The 17,439-nt window shown below is 39.7% G+C and overlaps 1 protein-coding gene across 1 annotated transcript in view; it reads right to left on the reverse strand.

The window, feature by feature from the left end:
* Window positions 1-17,439, reverse strand: part of LOC149169224 (pantothenate kinase 2-like) — a 403,110-nt gene that overhangs the window by 103,918 nt on the left and 281,753 nt on the right. Inside the window, exon 20 of the mRNA XM_089428613.1 lies at window positions 3,930-4,013. Within this exon, the coding sequence (XP_089284739.1) occupies window positions 3,930-4,013 (84 nt within the window). The remainder of the gene's footprint in view (window positions 1-3,929; window positions 4,014-17,439) is intronic.

Raw genomic sequence — 17,439 nt, forward strand, 5'->3', positions numbered from 1 at the left:
TTCACTCTTTTAATAAAAATTTTATATAATAATAATTTTTTTAATATATATAATTATAAATTATATATATTATATAATTTTAATTTATATATATTATAAAATTATAATTATATAAAATTTATATATACTTTTTTGAAACCCACTTTTCCTTTTATATGTAACTATATAACGCTTATATAGTATCCTTTTTTATAATTATAATAATATTTTTTTCTCAGAAAATTTGGATGAGACGTGACTCTTGGTACGGTCACAATCTTTAGATTTGAACAATTAAAATTATTTAGATCACACATTTTTTCTCCAATGTTATCAAAATATCTTTTACTTTTAAAATACCATGGGTTGTTTTTAAAACCTCCTGTAAAAAGTAATATTTACCTTTCACGTAAGAGCTTTTGTATCCTTGTTTTTTCTTTAACTTTTAAAATACCACAGGCTATTACCATGGGTTGTTTTTAAAACCTCCGTTAAAATGTTCTCCACAAAAAAGTAAAATGTATTCCTTTTGTTTTTTGTTTTTGTTTTTTTTTCTTTAACTTTTTAAAATACCATGGGCAATTACCATGGGTTGTTTTTAAAACCACGAGCTTCTCCACATAAAAAGTTTTAAATATACTTGGTATGAGATTTTGTATCCGTTTTGATTTTTCTTTTACTTTTTTTCTTCTTCTTTTTTTAATTTATTTACTTATATATATATATTTTTTTTCTTTTTTGGTTAAATTTTTTTTATAAGGGAAAAGGCCTAGAAAAACGGAGAAAAGGAGAAACTCCCAAATATTGAGCAAAATGCTTCAATTATTACGGCAACAAGGTTGACGAATTTTGATAGTCAAAGACTTGGATCGGAGAACGAGCTTTGTGCATAGGTCAAACAACCTAGAGGACCGAACTGCTCTGATACCAAATGAAGCGAACAAAGTTCCTTCTAAAAAATGAATTACTCCAGAAGACTTGGAATGTCAAGATATCCATTTAGGATATAAATATTATATTAAAATGAATAAGAATAGAATGAATGATTTACAAATGAGAACGAGAGGCTTGCTTATATACCAAGCAAGTGTCTCTTCATGAAAAGTCATGTCCTATTAGACATGCCTCTTCAACCTAATTACTAGCTTAACTAACTATTATTTATGATTATTATCTTTTACATTATATTTATATTATTTATATATTTTATTCGTTACAATGTCATCCAAGTCATCACTGATAATGCTCCTAATTGTAAGGCAGCGGGAGCAATTATTGAGGATAAATACCCCAACATATTTTGGTCTGGGTGTTTGGTTCACACATTGAACCTTTTGATGCATAATGTTGTTAAGAACAAAAGTGCACAATACAAATGGATTGGTGATTTGTACAAGAAAGGCAAACAAATGATAAAATTTATTACAAATCATAGCAATACCCATGGCCTTTTCCGCAGTCACTCAAGATTGGAGTTGTTGAAGATTGAGAAGACTAGATTTGGTGGCTATTACCTCACCTTCAGGCGCCTTTTGAAGGTAAGAGATTCATTGGCTAGCATGGTCTCAAGTCCACACTGGCATGTATTAGAGGAAAGGGCTACAAATGCAGCTGACAGGCGAGGTTTTGAATTGGTGGAGGAGGCCGCTCTTGATGGTATGTTTTGGTCAAGTGTGAGGAAAGTATTGGATTTCACCAAGCCCATTTATCACATGATTCGGTTTGCAGATACAGATAAACCAGTGATTGGCGAGGTGTATGAGCAGATGGATACCATGTTGAGGCAAATAAAAGATACTGTTAATAACAAAGATCCTGGCTTGTACAAACTAATTCACGATTGTGTGTGTGTACGGTGGAATAAACTTAATCTTCCACGACATTGCTTGGCGTATATCCTTATGCCAAAATACTACTCTACATCTTGGTTGGGCCAACCTGCGCCAGGGGGTGGGATTAGGACCAAACCCCATTTAGATGCAAAGGTAACTAGAGGATATTTGGATGCATTAGAAAAGTTGATACCTGACAGGGAGGAATGTGCAATTGTGCGCCTTGAAATAGGCAGATACTTCAGTGGCACTGGTTTGTTTGGTACCTTCCATGCAATGGAAGACAGAGACAGATTTGATTCTCTCACATGGTGGGAAACATATGGCGGCCACGGACTTTTGCCAAAATTGGCAAAAAAAGTTCTATCGCAGGTTGTAAATACTTATTCTGCAGAGAGGTGTTGGAGCACCTACAGCTTCATACATAATGTGAAAAGAAACAAACTCAATGAAAACTGGGCAGAAAGCTTGATTTATGTGCACTACAACTTGAGGTTGTTGAGTCATTACTGTGATCGGGCTTATGAGGATCCCACATATAAAATTTGGGACAACCACCTAGAGGATGACAATTTGGAGGATGGCACTATACATCTTGAAGAACTGGAAGAGTAACTTATAAGGGATGAAGATGAAGCAACTGTAGCAGCCATGCCACCTCCACCATCCAGTAGCAATGCTCGAGTTCCGAGTCTTGTTCCTTTGCTATCGCCACCTCCATCTACACCCTCACGTGGAGGGCATGTGCCTTCTAGTTCTGGTCGTTGATCTGTGCGGGAGACTCCTAGAAGACCACCACGACCTGCTCATATAGGAGACTCTCTTGACTCTTGACTCTTTCATATCATAATGATATTTTTTGTAGACAATATATGACTGTGACAATGAAAGTTTGAAGTTTGAAGTTGGCAATTATAACTCATTGGTAATGATTGTGAATTATGAATATGATGCTTCGTGAAAGACTAAAGTTGTTTCATTTCATTTCATTATTCATAATTCATTTTATAACATTTCATTTCATGTTAACAGTTAGAACTTAGAAATATCTAAGATATTATTTCCTATAATGGTTAAACTTAGCTTACAAGTACAACTTTGGTGATCAATGATGATAAATGTTATATATTGAATTTTCAATTTTGAAAGCTTGAAGTTGAAACTTTAAGATTGAATTTGATGAATCATGATTCACGAGACTCAATATGTTGCAGTTGTAATATGTATGTTACTAACTTGTGGACATGGTTGATAAAGATTATAACTTCTAGATGATTGATGCGATATGGTTCAATGATCAATCTATGTTTTTTATGTTTTTTATATCTAATTCATCATTTTACATGTTTTTGTTGACATATATGTATCAAAAATTAATATATATATATATATATATATATATATTTTTTTAAAAAATCGCTCCGGGATTCGCTCCCAAACCGGGAGCTTTCGAAAATGTCGCTCCCGCTCCCGCTCCCGCTCCCCTCTTTCGCTCCCACTCCCAAGTAACATTGGTTGGCATTATAGTTTCTTGGTGTTTATGATTTGGTTGTTTGCATTTTCAGGACATTATTACTCTGGTATTTTGGACATTGCCTATTAAACCTCTCTCAAATCTCTATTTGGGTGTTTTTACCATTAGCCAGCCCACATTTTAGAACTTTGATAGTTCTTTCTCCTAGTCCCCATGGAGGTTGTATGTATGACCCACATTTTTTGTTTAAAAAATATGTATGTACTGTTTCGATTAAAAGTCGAATGAAACTTTACTATTAGGGAAAAAGCAACAGTGTGATACATCTTTTCTAAAAAAGACAAGAATGCACAGTGCACAGAATCATAGCATCCATTTTCCAGTTTTATTGTCTGCAAGTGAAGTGAATGGCCATTATACTAGATAGGAATTTCAAAGAGTGGCATTCAAATATGGATAACTCAGATTTGCTTAGGAATCTTGCATTTCAAAATGGAACAGTGAAAAAAGTAAATCACATAAGAGTTACTGAAAGAAGAAAGTATATATGTCTTATCCCCAGATCCTGAATCTCTTACTAAGTACTTCAAATCTATTCAATCAGTTATCCAAGAATAACAGAGTGAAATAAGGAAAAATCTTGCCTTTGCTGCTTCAGCCACAATATTAGGAAGTTCACTTGCAGTCACATCATTAAGAGCAGGGAGGGAATTTGCAACAAGGACAACCTGCGAGCAGTAAAACTGTATTCAGCAACATCCAACTCACATCCTCAATTATGTTCAAATTAGGGTACAAGTTTTGCTGAATTTATTTCCTTATTTCATATGACCAAGTTTGCAAAATGAAGAGCATATACTGTGCAATTGTCCTAAATCAGAACATAGGTACCAAGATGAAGATTAACTGCACCTAGTAACAGGTATTATATATACCTGAAATGTTAGAATATTACAAAGTTACAACAATTATCTATTTTTCTCTGAAATGAGTTCTTTCACACAATACAAGGAAAAGTTATACAAATAAGACTACATAAATTATCCATGGTGCTCACAAATAAGCTGAGCAAGTGATTCTACAATACTTGTACGTTAGCAACTTAGCAGGTATTATGAAACTATGTTCAACTGTAATAAATGGTCTAGTGTCTGTAGATGCTAACGTAAGTTAGTATGCAATGCCAAATGAAAAGCCATGCATCAACTACAACATGTTATATTGCGAATGTTATTCACTACATTCAGCAATATTTATTTAAAAAAGAAATTGTTAAATCTCAATCGCTGGTAGATTTAAACCCAAATTTGATGGGAACTTAATGGTGAATTGATTGGTGGATTTCAAATTTAATGGCCACGCCATTATTTATATAAAATTTCTTAAAATATATTTGCATCTACAGTTTCTATGTTATCTTTCAAATAAGCATTCTATATATATATATATATATATATATATACACAGAGAGAGAGAGAGAGATGTCTCTCCATTTATCTAAAGATACATATACATATACATACATACATGTATGTACACACACACACATATATAATGTACACACAAACACATGCAGATGAACATATTACAAATAAGTATCTTTTAGCTAAGTAATAATAAAACATTTAATCAATTTTCTTCCAAACGGTTTCTCTTCTTCATGTGAATCTTCTCAAAGATAGACCAATTGCGCTCACACCCAGAAGCACTGCAAGTTTGACTCAAAATACGGTTTGAAAACTTTTGTAATTGAGGACAATGGCTACCAAATTCCTCCCACCATTGTGCTACAAAAAACATAGTTGCGTAATGAGTTAGCTTAACAAATTATATCCAACTTTCAAATTATAAACAATTTAACAAAATAAGAATTTGAAAATTGAACTTGTTTACCTAGCTCATCTGCTTCAATTGCAATCCTTGCTAAGTTCTTGCCACAAGTACCTATGGCTCTACTAAAACAAGTGATCTGTCGGTGTATCTCCAGCGGGTCACAATCCTTAGGAACTGTTACCGCTCAAACTAGCAAGGGGCATAAAAGGGACCACTACTAGATCAAGGGAAACGGTGGAGGCTTAGCCCAATCACCTTAGCTAAGACACCCTACACTTTACAAACTTTCACCAATGGGAGGAGACCCAATATATTGAAATTCACTTGCGAAGCATGAATCAACCAATGGATGTGAAGTGACCTTAATGATCCTTTACCTGGAAAGGGGGTTAAGAATAGAACTTGCTTTTTAAACAAGGTATAAAGATTTCTAGGGTAAGGAGGTGTAATATTCCTAATTGGAATTTAACAGTTAATACCAAGCAATGGACTAGGAACAATAAATAAACTGGAACTCATACACAATAATTAAAACACCAAAATGTCCAACAACACAACTTGAGCAGTTTTATTAATTTTATGATAAAAGAGTATATAAAATGAGTTGAAATTTTGGAACCTAGGCTTGCTATGCAAGCTATGCAAACCCCATGTAGTACAACTCTGATCTGGAGGAAATATTGGACCAAACTGGTATTGTGCACTACCCACAAAATTATTCCTACTGCTGCTAGAATGGGACTGAAGATTTTGCCCCAAAGAATGCTCGGATCACCCTAAAATTGTAGCCACAGACTCCTCTCCAAAACCCTAGAAATACCCAGAAAGGGTTTGGCCCAATCCGAAGCCAAAACTGAGCCCACCAAGTGATGCAGATTCCCCAACTAACTAGAAATTTGCCTTGCTTTGGGAATGAGGATCTCAGGCCCGAATATTCCCCAAAAAATTCTATAAAATTAGTCAAAGACTCCTCTCAATAAACACACAAAAACCCAGAAAGGGTTTGGGCTGAATCCAATGTGCCCTGGTGATCCCAAGAAATGTGCATGGTTCTAACTAGCTGGAAAAATGCCCTGTAGAAATAATTTTGTTGTAGAAGGCCAATCAGTTAATGGAAAAACTCCTCCAACCCCTGCAAATCACTCCTCCAAGCCTCTTTATTTCTCCTTAGCCCAAACTCCCCAAATCTCCCTGTCAAAATGTTTGCGCAGTAGTTGTCCAGAAACCCCTGAAATAGATAAATTCGGCCCTCCAAAATGCAACACTCTTAGCCCTGCAAATCACCAAGGAAAAACTCGCCCTCCCTATGGATAAATCTCTGCAAATTCTCCAACCAAAACTCCATTGTTTGCTAGCTTCTCTCAGCCCCTTCGAATTTCCTTTTGTGCCCTAAGAGAAGCATGCTCCAGCTGGAAATGGTCTACAATGTAGCTCCTAGAGAAGCCCTAAAATGGACTCCTCCTTACTCCCCTAGGGTGACACTCAAAGTTCACTGAAGGTAGAGGTGGAATTCCAGCTCAGAAATTCTTTATGTCGAACAGCACAGTTGTCTTAGCTAAGTAGCTCAAGAGAACTAATGTTGAAATTGTAAAATGACCAAAGATAATCCACAAAATGATTCCATCCTCGCTTTATAATTTCTCTTCATGCCTCTAGACTCCTTTTCTAATATTATTTTATTGGTGGGGCCATCTTTCACTAAGTCACTTTTGCCACCATTTAATAAAATAATAATTTGCCTCTATTCTTCGATAAAATAATACTAGCCACCTTTCTCCAATAATATTTGCCCCTTTTTAATTAATATTACTAAAATTGGGCAAAATTCCTTAGTGACTCCCATGCTCACAAAATTGGGGATATTATAGTCCTCCCCACCAAAAATTGTTTGTCCTCAAGCAATGCTCGAACAAGCATTCTCTCTCTCTCTGCTGACCAAACTATCACTGCAAACAATACTGGGGTCCCAAATGTGCCACTGAGTCACCTTGAATCCTTGCACCATCCTGTCATAAATGAATCCCTCGATACCAGGGTCCCATGCTAATCTCAAAAAGATGCCACCATGCCAACACTAAGCCACTATGATTACAATTGAGTGCCCATCATGCACATAATATATCCTCCTCTCCTGGAACCCAGTGGTAAAATACTGAAAAATAGACTAATCCTTTAGATAGAAGGGGACTATTGTTAATTTTAGATAACAATGGTATGTTCTATGCTTAGCACAATTTACTTCAATGTTCTTTTAGTAGCCTAATGACAATTTCCAATTATTTCCAGTAGAAATCACATTAACTTAATAACATTGATAGTAAATGCAGATAGAACATAAAACATATGCATAAGACAAGCCAGGACAAGAGGACACCAGATTTGGTGGATGCCAGGGAAAAACCCCTATGTGGGGAAAACCCTTTGATCAAATATTCTTATTATTATTCAATAGTTCAACAGAGAGAGAGAGATCACAAAAATCAAATTCACTTGCCCAATACAAACTCAAATTAGCCCTGTCAAATTCTGCAGTCAAATTTAAGCCCTAACTAGAAAGTTAACGATAGTCAAAACAGCAGCAACCCTTCTCCAATGCAGCTTAGACTTCCTTGGTCAAACTCGACCTGAGTAGGAGGTCAAATGCAGCCCAAAACAGCTCAGTCAAACTCGATCAAAGCAAAGATAAAATCTGTTGTAATTTTTTGCGGTCAAACAGAAGCCAACGCAGGTCAACATGCCCAAAAAATCTCGGTTTTAGTGCCAGTCAATGCGGCCTCCCAAAATCAAAATTTTGACCCTCAAAATGCAATCAAACAAAGTCAAGAACCCTTCGGTCAACGATAGTCAACACTCGTCTGAAGTCTGAAATTTTCAACCTGCAATCTGCCTCAAAAACGCGTCCTCCATCCACACGTGTGAGACAGAAAGAGATGATCTCCAAGCTGTACGAACCAATCTGATTAGGAGAGAGAACAATTAATGAGTGAGTGTTGTCCAAATGAGCTGAGAGGTCACTCTTAGTTATACAATTCATTAAGGGTGAAAGGACTGTGAAAATTTCTAAATCTAACTAGTCAAAAATCCTACTGCAGTAAATTGATTTGCATTATCTACTTGTATTCTTCATTTAACAGGTTATTTTCAGAAATGTTCAGAAAATATTAATGTAAATACACTGCAATCTACACCACTATACAGATCAAGTACTGAAAAATAAATGAGACAATCATGCAAAGGACACACTTATTTCTTGGACTAAACGTCCCTGAAAAAGCCCAATGCGGGAAAACCAGTGCAGCAGCTCTGAGGGTTTCCTATTATTAAGCCGAAGTTCTAAATACAAATGTTGGTTACCCTCCCGGCAAACCAGTGACAGAGAAATACAATGGCTGAGAACCTGAGTGAGTTTTACCTCCCTTCACCCGGTAAAATCCGGCTGATCCGACAGCAAAACTGGCTGGCCCTGGCGACAACTTCGCTGCCCCTTCGCAGTAACTGTGTGGGCCTGCGTGGAGCTATCTGAGGCTCTGCGTCAGCACTTCAGCTTTCTCGACTGCTCAGGCAGTTTCTGACAGCTCCTCGACTTATTGCGTGGAAGGCAACTCTTCCTCTGCACTGGCCCTCCTAGCTCTGCGTGAAGGTTGCGTGGGCCCAGACTCACCCAGTGTCAGCTCTTCCGGCTACTGCACTGCCTCCACAAGCTTCTCTCCACCTCTCTGTCTGTATTCCCGAACTATCATTGCCCCTCAGCTGCAAGATCTCCCCAATCGATTTCCCTCCTGAGAACTTCTCACCTCATAAAATTGATTTCCTCAATCTCTCTATGTGTTTTCTCCAACTAACCCCAAGCCTCCATTTATACTTTTTCCTATTGAGAAATCAACGGTCGTGATCTAATCTCTAATAAATAGCTAAGATTAAATTAGACTTGATCCTTGTCTCTTAGAAGCTTCTCACCCATATTTTCATTAATACTCATCAATATTTTAATTTTTCTAAGTTTAGACTTAAGAACCCCATTAAAAATATTAATTATTTTAATAAAATACAATCTGGGTGCAATTTCACCAAACGATTTCTGGGTCTTGGAGATCTCATGTGTTTTAGCCCCTCCACAAAATTTCGGAGCTAGAGCACATTTGATGCTACCCAAAAATCAACACCCCCTCTTAGCGAGGAATGTGCTCTAGCAATACTTTCCAGCATAAGTATCACACTGATCCATGACTATTGATTTTTGGTAGCATCGGATATGCTCTAGCCTTGAAATTTCGAGGAGAGGCTAAGGCACATGAGATCTCCAAGACCCATAAATCGTTTTGAGAAATTCCACCCAGATGAGGAGTTATTAAAATAATTAATATTTTTAATGGGTTCCTAAGTGTAAACTTAGGAAAATATAAATATTAATGGGTATTAATAAAGATAAGGGTGAGAAGCTTCTAAGAGACGAGGATCAAGTCTGTTTTAATCTTAGATGTTGATTAGGAACTTAATCTCGGTTGTTGGTTTGTCAATAGGAAAAGTATAAGAGAAGACTTGAGGATCATTTTGGGGACACACTGACAGATACTCAGTCTCTAGGAAAATCGATTCTCAAGTAAAGGAGATCGATTTCAAAGGGACAGTTGCAAGGTCGAGGAAGAGGTAGGCATCAGCAACAGGCAATGACTGAGGAGGAGGTGACGCAGGGACAGAGAGAGACGCAGTCCAGAGGAGAGACGTAACCCTCACGCAAAGGGACGCAGAGCCACTTAGGGCCACGCAGAGGTGACGCAAGAGTGGGAGCAGGGTCTCTAAAGTGTCAAAAAGTCTCAAAATGAAAGTCTCAGGTGTTTTCTTTCAGTTTCTCTGTAAAATCATTCATTGTAACAACAATTGCTGCTGAAGATTAATAAAGCCCTCGTCTTCTGCACCAGTTTTCCCACATTGGGTTTTTCCGGGGACAATTGTCCAAAAACAACTGTGTTGATGTGATGGTTCTTATGCATGTATTTTTCTTTGGGTAATTGTGTGATAACTATAGTAGAATTTATTTTAATATTTGTTGAATGGATTTCGTAAATAACTTATTGTGGATAATAAGTAGGTGAAATAAATCAGTCGCTGCAATAGAATTTCAGTTTAGAAATTTTCACATGGTATCAGAGCAGAGATCTAACAACAGGAGGGAAATCAACTATGGGTCAAGAGCATTATGCAGAGGCATCCACTCAAGGGGACTCGCACCAATTTCCAGAAGCATCAAAAGGGTCATGAATTCTGATTATTCTATGTTAGCTTCTAGATTGGAAGAAGAAGGTGCTTGCTTAGCAAGCTATGCCTCCTCTGAGGTTTGGTATATAGACAGTGGAGCTTCTTGGCATATGACGGGAATCTGGGAATGTTTCTTAGATTATTAGGAAGAAAGAATGAATTTTAAGATCACCATGGGAAATAAGGAAAAGTGTACTCCAGTAGGAAGAGGTACTGTGGTCTTTCAAACCGAAGCAAGAGAGCGGCTTCAAGCAACCAATGTGTTGCATGTGCCAGGATTAGGGATGAACTTACTCTCCATATCTCAACTACAAAACAAGGGCTATGACATTTTCTTCACTAAGGAGAAAGTATATGTCAAACACCCGAGTTGGAAAAAGAAGGCCCAGATTGGAATTAGAAGTAACAAGTTGTACAGGTTGTAACTAGAATCACCAAATAGCACTGATAGGCAGTAATGGAGACAAATATTTCAATGAACTATGGCACAAGAGGATGGGACACTTACACCATGGGGCTCTGAGAATTCTCAAGAAAACAGTACCAAGAGTTCTAGAACTAAGTACCAAACGAGATGATGTATACAGAGGGTGTGCTCTGGGCAAGTATGCCAAAGCAGCGTTTTCCAGAAGTAACAATAGGGCTAAGAGTGTGCTAGGATTGATATACTCAGATATTTGCAAACTGATATCCACAAAATCTCTTAGTGGTGCTGAATAATTCGTCACCTTCATCGATGACCATTCCAAAAAGACTTGGATCTACTTTCTGAAAACCAAGGATGAGGTTTTTGGTCGACTCAAAGAGTTCAAGGCTCTAGTGGAGAATCTGACAGGAAAGAAGATAAAATTATTGTGTTCAGACAATGGTGGAGAGTATGTTGACAAGGAATTTACCAGTTTTTGTGCTAAGGAAGGCATCAAAAGAGAGTGGACAGCTCCCTACAATATAGAGCAGAATGGAGTAGCAGAAAGGAAGAACAGGACTATTGTGGAAGCAACTAGGGCAATGCTATATGACCAGGAAATGACTAAATTTTTGTGGGCAGAAGCATGCAGCACGACAGTTTATGTCCAAAACAAGACTCCACATAGAGCATTGGGCAAAATCACTCCGGAGAAGGTATTCACAGGGAAGACACCTGAAGTCAGTCATTTTAGGATATTTGGGAGTTTAGCGTATTGTCATATACCCAAAGAAAAGAGAAAGAAATTAGATCAAACTGTTGAGAAAGGATATCTTGTGGGAAATAGCAAGAATGCTAAGGCATATACAATCTATCTTCCAGGGAGTAGGAAGGTAGTAGTTCGGCGGGATGTAAAGTTCATGGAGGACAGAGCTTTCAAGAAATCCCGAGAAATGCCTTTCGAGGAGCAATCGAAAGACGAGCCATTGATCAAACCACTTCGACCAGCGGAAACTAGTACGAGAAATTCTCCTGAAGGCAAAGCTTCAAAACAGGAGGAATCTCAGGAAGAGCAAGAGCTGATAGATGTGCCTACTACTAGTGGAAGAACAAGTCAGGAACTCCGACAGATTCTATGGGATGCAGAGGACTTCATTGGTGCACCTAGGAATAATAAAGGGAGAGAAGACAGCTAGATAGATACCAGGCCTTAGTAGCTCAGGTTGGGGAACCTTTTAGTTTTCAGGAGGCTATTCAGCATCAAGTATGGGTAGATGCTATGGTGGAGGAATACAACTCTATAATGGTCAATGATGTCTGGGAAGTGGTACCTAGGCCTCAGGACAGATTAGTGGTAGGTTCGAGATGGATCTACAAAGTCAAATATGTTGCAAAAGGCAGTGTGGAGAAATACAAAGCCAGGTTTGTGGCTAAGGAATATCCCCAGAAGGAAGGGATAGATTACGAAGAAACCTTCACCCCAGTAGCCAGGTATACTTCTATCAGAACTGTGATATCTCTAGTAGCACAAATGGGGTGGGAGATTCATCAGATGGATGTCATGACAACATTCTTGAATGGGGTAATAGAAGAGGAAGTATATATTGAACAGCCAGAAGGTTTTGAGACACATGAGAAGAAATTTCATGTATGCAGATTAAAGAAAGCCTTCTATGGGCTTAAACAGGCACCTAGAGCATGGTACGGTTCAATTGATGGCTACTTACAAAAGATGGGGTTCGTCAAGAGTGACGCAGACCCTAATCTCTACTATATGGTCCTAGAGAATGAGCCTCTAATCCTAGTGTTATATGTGGATGATCTCTTTCTGACAGGATAATCCAGGCTCATCAAAGACTGCAAGAAGAACCTAGCCACAGAATTCGCCATGAAGGAATTGGGGCAAATGCATTATTTCCTGGGGTTGGAAGTTTGGCAGCAAAAGGTGAGATCTTCCTTGGACAAGGGAGATATGGTATAGAAATCTTGAAGAGATTCAGGGTGCAGGACTGTAGACCTATGGCTACTCCAATGATCACCAACTAGAAGAAGATTGATGCATCAGAAGATAAAGACATTGATCCCACCTTGTACAGGCAGCTTATAGGGTCCCTGATGTATCTGAACAATACCAGGCTAGACATTTTTTATGCTGTTAACACCGTCAGTGAGTTCATGGTGGAACCTAAGAGGGCGCACTGGGCAGCAGCCAAACATGTTTGCAAGTATATACAAGGAACAGTCGAGCATGGACTATTGTACACCAAAGGCAATGACATCAGGCTAAGTGGGTTCACTGACGTAGATTGGGCTAGAAGTTCAGTAGGTCAGAAAAGTACAACTGGGTACTGTTTCAACATTGGATCAGGAATGACCTCCTGGTGCAGTAGGAAATAGAAATCCGAGGCTCTGAGCTCAGCTGAAGCAAAATATATGGCAGCTAGCACAGCTTCATGCGAAGCCATATGGCTTAGGAAATTGCTTGTGAATCTATTCAGGAGAAGGATGGAAGCGACCAAGATCATGTGTGATAATCAGAATTGCATCAAGCTCTCTAGGAATCCATTATTTCATGATTGGTCGAAGCACATTGATATCAGGTGTCACTTTGTCAGAGATTGTGTCCAACGAGGAGCAATACAGTTGAGGTACACTCCTATAGGAGATCTAGCAGACATCCTCACCAAGGCTCTAGGAAGAATAGAGTTTGTTTATTTCAGGGAGAAGAGGGGATTGGTAAAGAATCCATTTCGGTAGCAGAAATGGATAAGTGTCAAGAGTTGCAGTGCAGTAGTTAGCAGTGGCAGTGCTATGGGCAGCGTGATGCAACATGTTGAGAGGGAGTTGCAGCATAGGTACAGTAGAGGCATGGGTTGTATAGGAAGCAGCAATCCAGGGGATGTGAGGCAGCAGGCCAAGCATTCGGACAGATACCGATGCAAAAGATCACTGTGATGTTTCTATAGTGAAGCATTGCTACAGCGTACAGCACATTCCTCACTAAGAGGGAGTGTTGATTTTTGGTAGCATCGGATGTGATCTAGCCTTGAAATTTGGAGGAGAGGCTAAGGCACATGAGATCTCCAAGACCCAAAAATCGTTTTGAGAAATTCCACCTGAATGAGGAGTTATTAAAATAATTAATATTTTCAATGGGTTCCTAAGTGTAAACTTAGGAAAATAAAAATATTAAAGGGTATTAATAAAGATAAGGGTGAGAAGCTTCTAAGAGATGAGGATCAAATCTGTTTTAATCTTAGCCATTGATTAAGGACTTAGTCTCGGTCATTGATTCATCAACAAGAAAAGTATAAGAGAAAACTTAAGGATCATTTTGGGGACACATCGGCAGATACTCAGTATCTCTAGGAAAATCGATTCTCAAGTTAAGGAGATCGATTTCAGAGGGAGAGTTGCAGGGTGGAGGAAGAGGTGGGCATCCGTAGCAGGTAGTCACTGAGGAGGAGGTAATGCAGGGACAGAGGGAGATAGCGCAGAGAGAGACGCAGTCGAAAGGAGAGACGCAGCCCTCATGCAGGCTTACGTAGAGGGACGCAGAGTCACTCAAGGCCACGCTGAGCCATTGCAGAGTCTTTTAGTTTCTCTGTAAAATCATTCCTTGTAAAAGCAATTGTTGCTAAAGATTAATAAAGCCCTCATCTGCTGCACTGGTTTTCCCACATTGGGTTTTCCAAGGCACAATTGTCCAAAACAACTGTGTTGATGTGATTGGTTCTTGTGCATGTATTTGTCTTTGGGTAATTGTGTGATAACTGCAGTAGAATTTATTTTAATATTTGTTGAAGGGATTTCGAAAATAACTTATAGTGTATAATAAGTATGTGAAATAAATCAATTGCTGCAGTAGAATTTCAGTTTAGAAATATTCACAACGGCGTCGATCCTCTACGTCGTTGATGCTCGGCTTGCTACCCCTCATCCACTACGCTGCTGCAATCTGTACTGCTGCCCATGACACTGCCACTATCACTTCTACTTTTGTACGGTGGCTCCCTCTCAATATGTTGCATCATGCTGCCCATAGCACTGCCACTGCTAACTGCTGCACTACAACTCAGTTGTTGAAAAGTAAGCAACTGAAAATTCACCCAAAAGGTTGACATGCTAGTCAGTGAAGATGTCACTTTGATGTTGAAGCTACCTCTGTTGCTAATCTGTGCTGACCCTCTGATGCTACTGCATTATTGTTATGCCTGCTTTGTGCCTCCTGCACTGCTGCAACATTCCACTGCACTGCTTCAGACTTTAGCACTCTAGCTTTGCCACTGTCGCTCCATCATCCCTCGTACCAACTGACTCCCGTCATTCTGCTATTGTCATTAAGGGCTCCGTAGTTGTATGTGATCCAAAAGTTTGGGCACCTCAAGGATCTTGCCCTTAGTGTAGTCCTCCCGATTACAACTCAATATCGTCCCACCTCTTCTCTAGAGGTGCATGAGCACTCATGGCACAATCATCATCATCACCCTCTTTGTCATCTTGCGCTAAAGCAGCCTTTGAGCCAGACTTCTCTTATTTGCCCTTCTTCCAAGGGCACTATGTGGCGAAATGTCCCATTTCTCCACATTTGAAGCATCTGATTTTAGATATGTCTTTATTTTTCCTCTTTTGTTGCCCTTGTCCCGCTGATGCAAGAGTTGCATCCTCCTCTTTCTCCTTCTTGGCTCTGATCCCTTTGTTGCTGCTTCCCGCAATGGTCAACCGTCTGATCTCTTCCTGTCGAAGAGCTATCCACATCTCCTCCCATCTAGGGAGAGAAGCCCTACCCAATATGCTCTAGACAAAGGTTTCCCAGTCTTTAATGACTGCATTCAGGGTAGTCCTGACCATGAATTCAGGATCTGGTGTAGAACCTACGGAAGTTAGCTGGTCTCGAATCCCTTGCAACCTGAGAAGGAAGGGATCGATTTCTTCTCCCTTCTACATCTGAAACTGTCTCAGCTGACTCTCAAACAACATCTTTTGTTGAACGGAAGTTCCCTCGTACAAAGTGGTCAAAGCCTCCCACATTTCCCTTGTTGAGTCTTTCAGCAATATGTGGTATCAAATGATATTTGACCCCGTCCAAGATCATGCAGTTTGCTTTAGCTTGAGCCTCGTATTTCTTGAGAGGATCAGCATCAACCGGAACAGCAACTGTCTTCAAGGCATAATCCTTGATGCGGTTTTTGTCCAAAACTGGCAAGATCCTGGCGTTCCAGATGACGAAGTTGGATGCTCCATCCAACCTGTCCTCCTCCCTCAGTCGATTGACGACCATTTCTACTCAAATGAATGTTGATCTGGTTCTCTTCTCCCTCTTTCGTTGTTGCCCCAGCGAAACTCGGATCTGGATTTCTTTGGCACTAGAAATCCTCTAAGGAACAAGCTCCCTCTGAATTTCGATTCCCTTCATGGAAATCCTTCTACCAACAACTGTCGAACCACCCCTCTGATCTCTCTTTGTTGCTGCTTAGCACTGGATCTAGATTCCTTGGCAAGAAATCTTATGAGGAAGTAATTCCCTCTACTTTGCTTCTGCCCCACTAGGTACTGTTTTGCACCAACAGAATCAGCACCCCACCAGCAACTCCAGATGAAATCTGTGTTACACCTCTAGCCCCAGCAACTGGAAGAACGAGACTCAACAGTCTCTACATTGGCCCAGTAATCATTACGTTGCCCTCTGCAGCAACAACATCACCCAATCAAGATGACGCAGGGTCTGCGTGAGCCTCCCTTGGTGACTGCGTCACCCCTCCTCTGCTCTCTTGGCCAGAAACTGCGTTGTCTCTCGTGACAACTGTCTTCAGCACAGATTTTCCTCTATCCTTTCGTTGATGGCTTCAGTCCTCCTTGATCTGCAATCGCTCTGATACCATGTGAAAATTTCTGAATCTAACTAGTCAAAAATCCTACTGCAGTAAACTAATTTGCATTATCTACTTGTATTCTTCATTTAACAAGTTACTTTCAGAAACGTTCAAAAAATATTAATCTAAATACACTGCAGTCTACACTAGTATACAGATCAAGCACTGACAAATAAATGAGACAATCATGCAAAGGACACACTTATTTTTTGGACTAAATGTCACTGGAAAAACCCAATGCGGGAAATTCGGTGCAGCAACTTTGAGGGTTTTCTATTATTAAGTAGAAGTTCTGAATACAAATGTCGACTGCCCACCCGGCAAACCAGTGAGAGAGAAATACAACGGCGGAGAACCCGAGTGAGTTTTACCTCACGTCACCCTGCAGAATCCAGTTGATCCGGCAGCAAAACTGGTTGGCCCCGGCTACAACTTTGCTGCCCCTTCGCAGTAACTGTGTGGGCCTGCATGGAGCTCTCTGAGGCTCTACGTCAACACTTCTGCCCACTGCGTCAACTTCCCTGGTTGTTCCTACACTTTCCGGCAGCTCCCCGGCATACTGCGTGGAAGGAAACTCTTCCTCTACGCTAGCCCTCCTGGCCCTGCGTCAAGGCTGCGTGGGCCCAGAGTGGCCCAGCGTCAGCTCTCCCAGCTACTGCGCTGCCTTCACAAGCTTTTCTAGACCTCTCTGTCTGTATTCCCGAACTATCACTGCCCCTCAGCTGCAAGATCTCCCCAATCGATTTCCCTCCTTAGAACTTCTCACCTCAGAAAATTAATTTCCTC

The sequence above is a fragment of the Pinus tabuliformis genome, chromosome 4_2 (assembly GCF_031772625.1).
Source record: "Pinus tabuliformis cultivar Carrire ecotype Pingquan chromosome 4_2, CPIR1, whole genome shotgun sequence".
NCBI lineage: Eukaryota > Viridiplantae > Streptophyta > Pinopsida > Pinales > Pinaceae > Pinus > Pinus tabuliformis.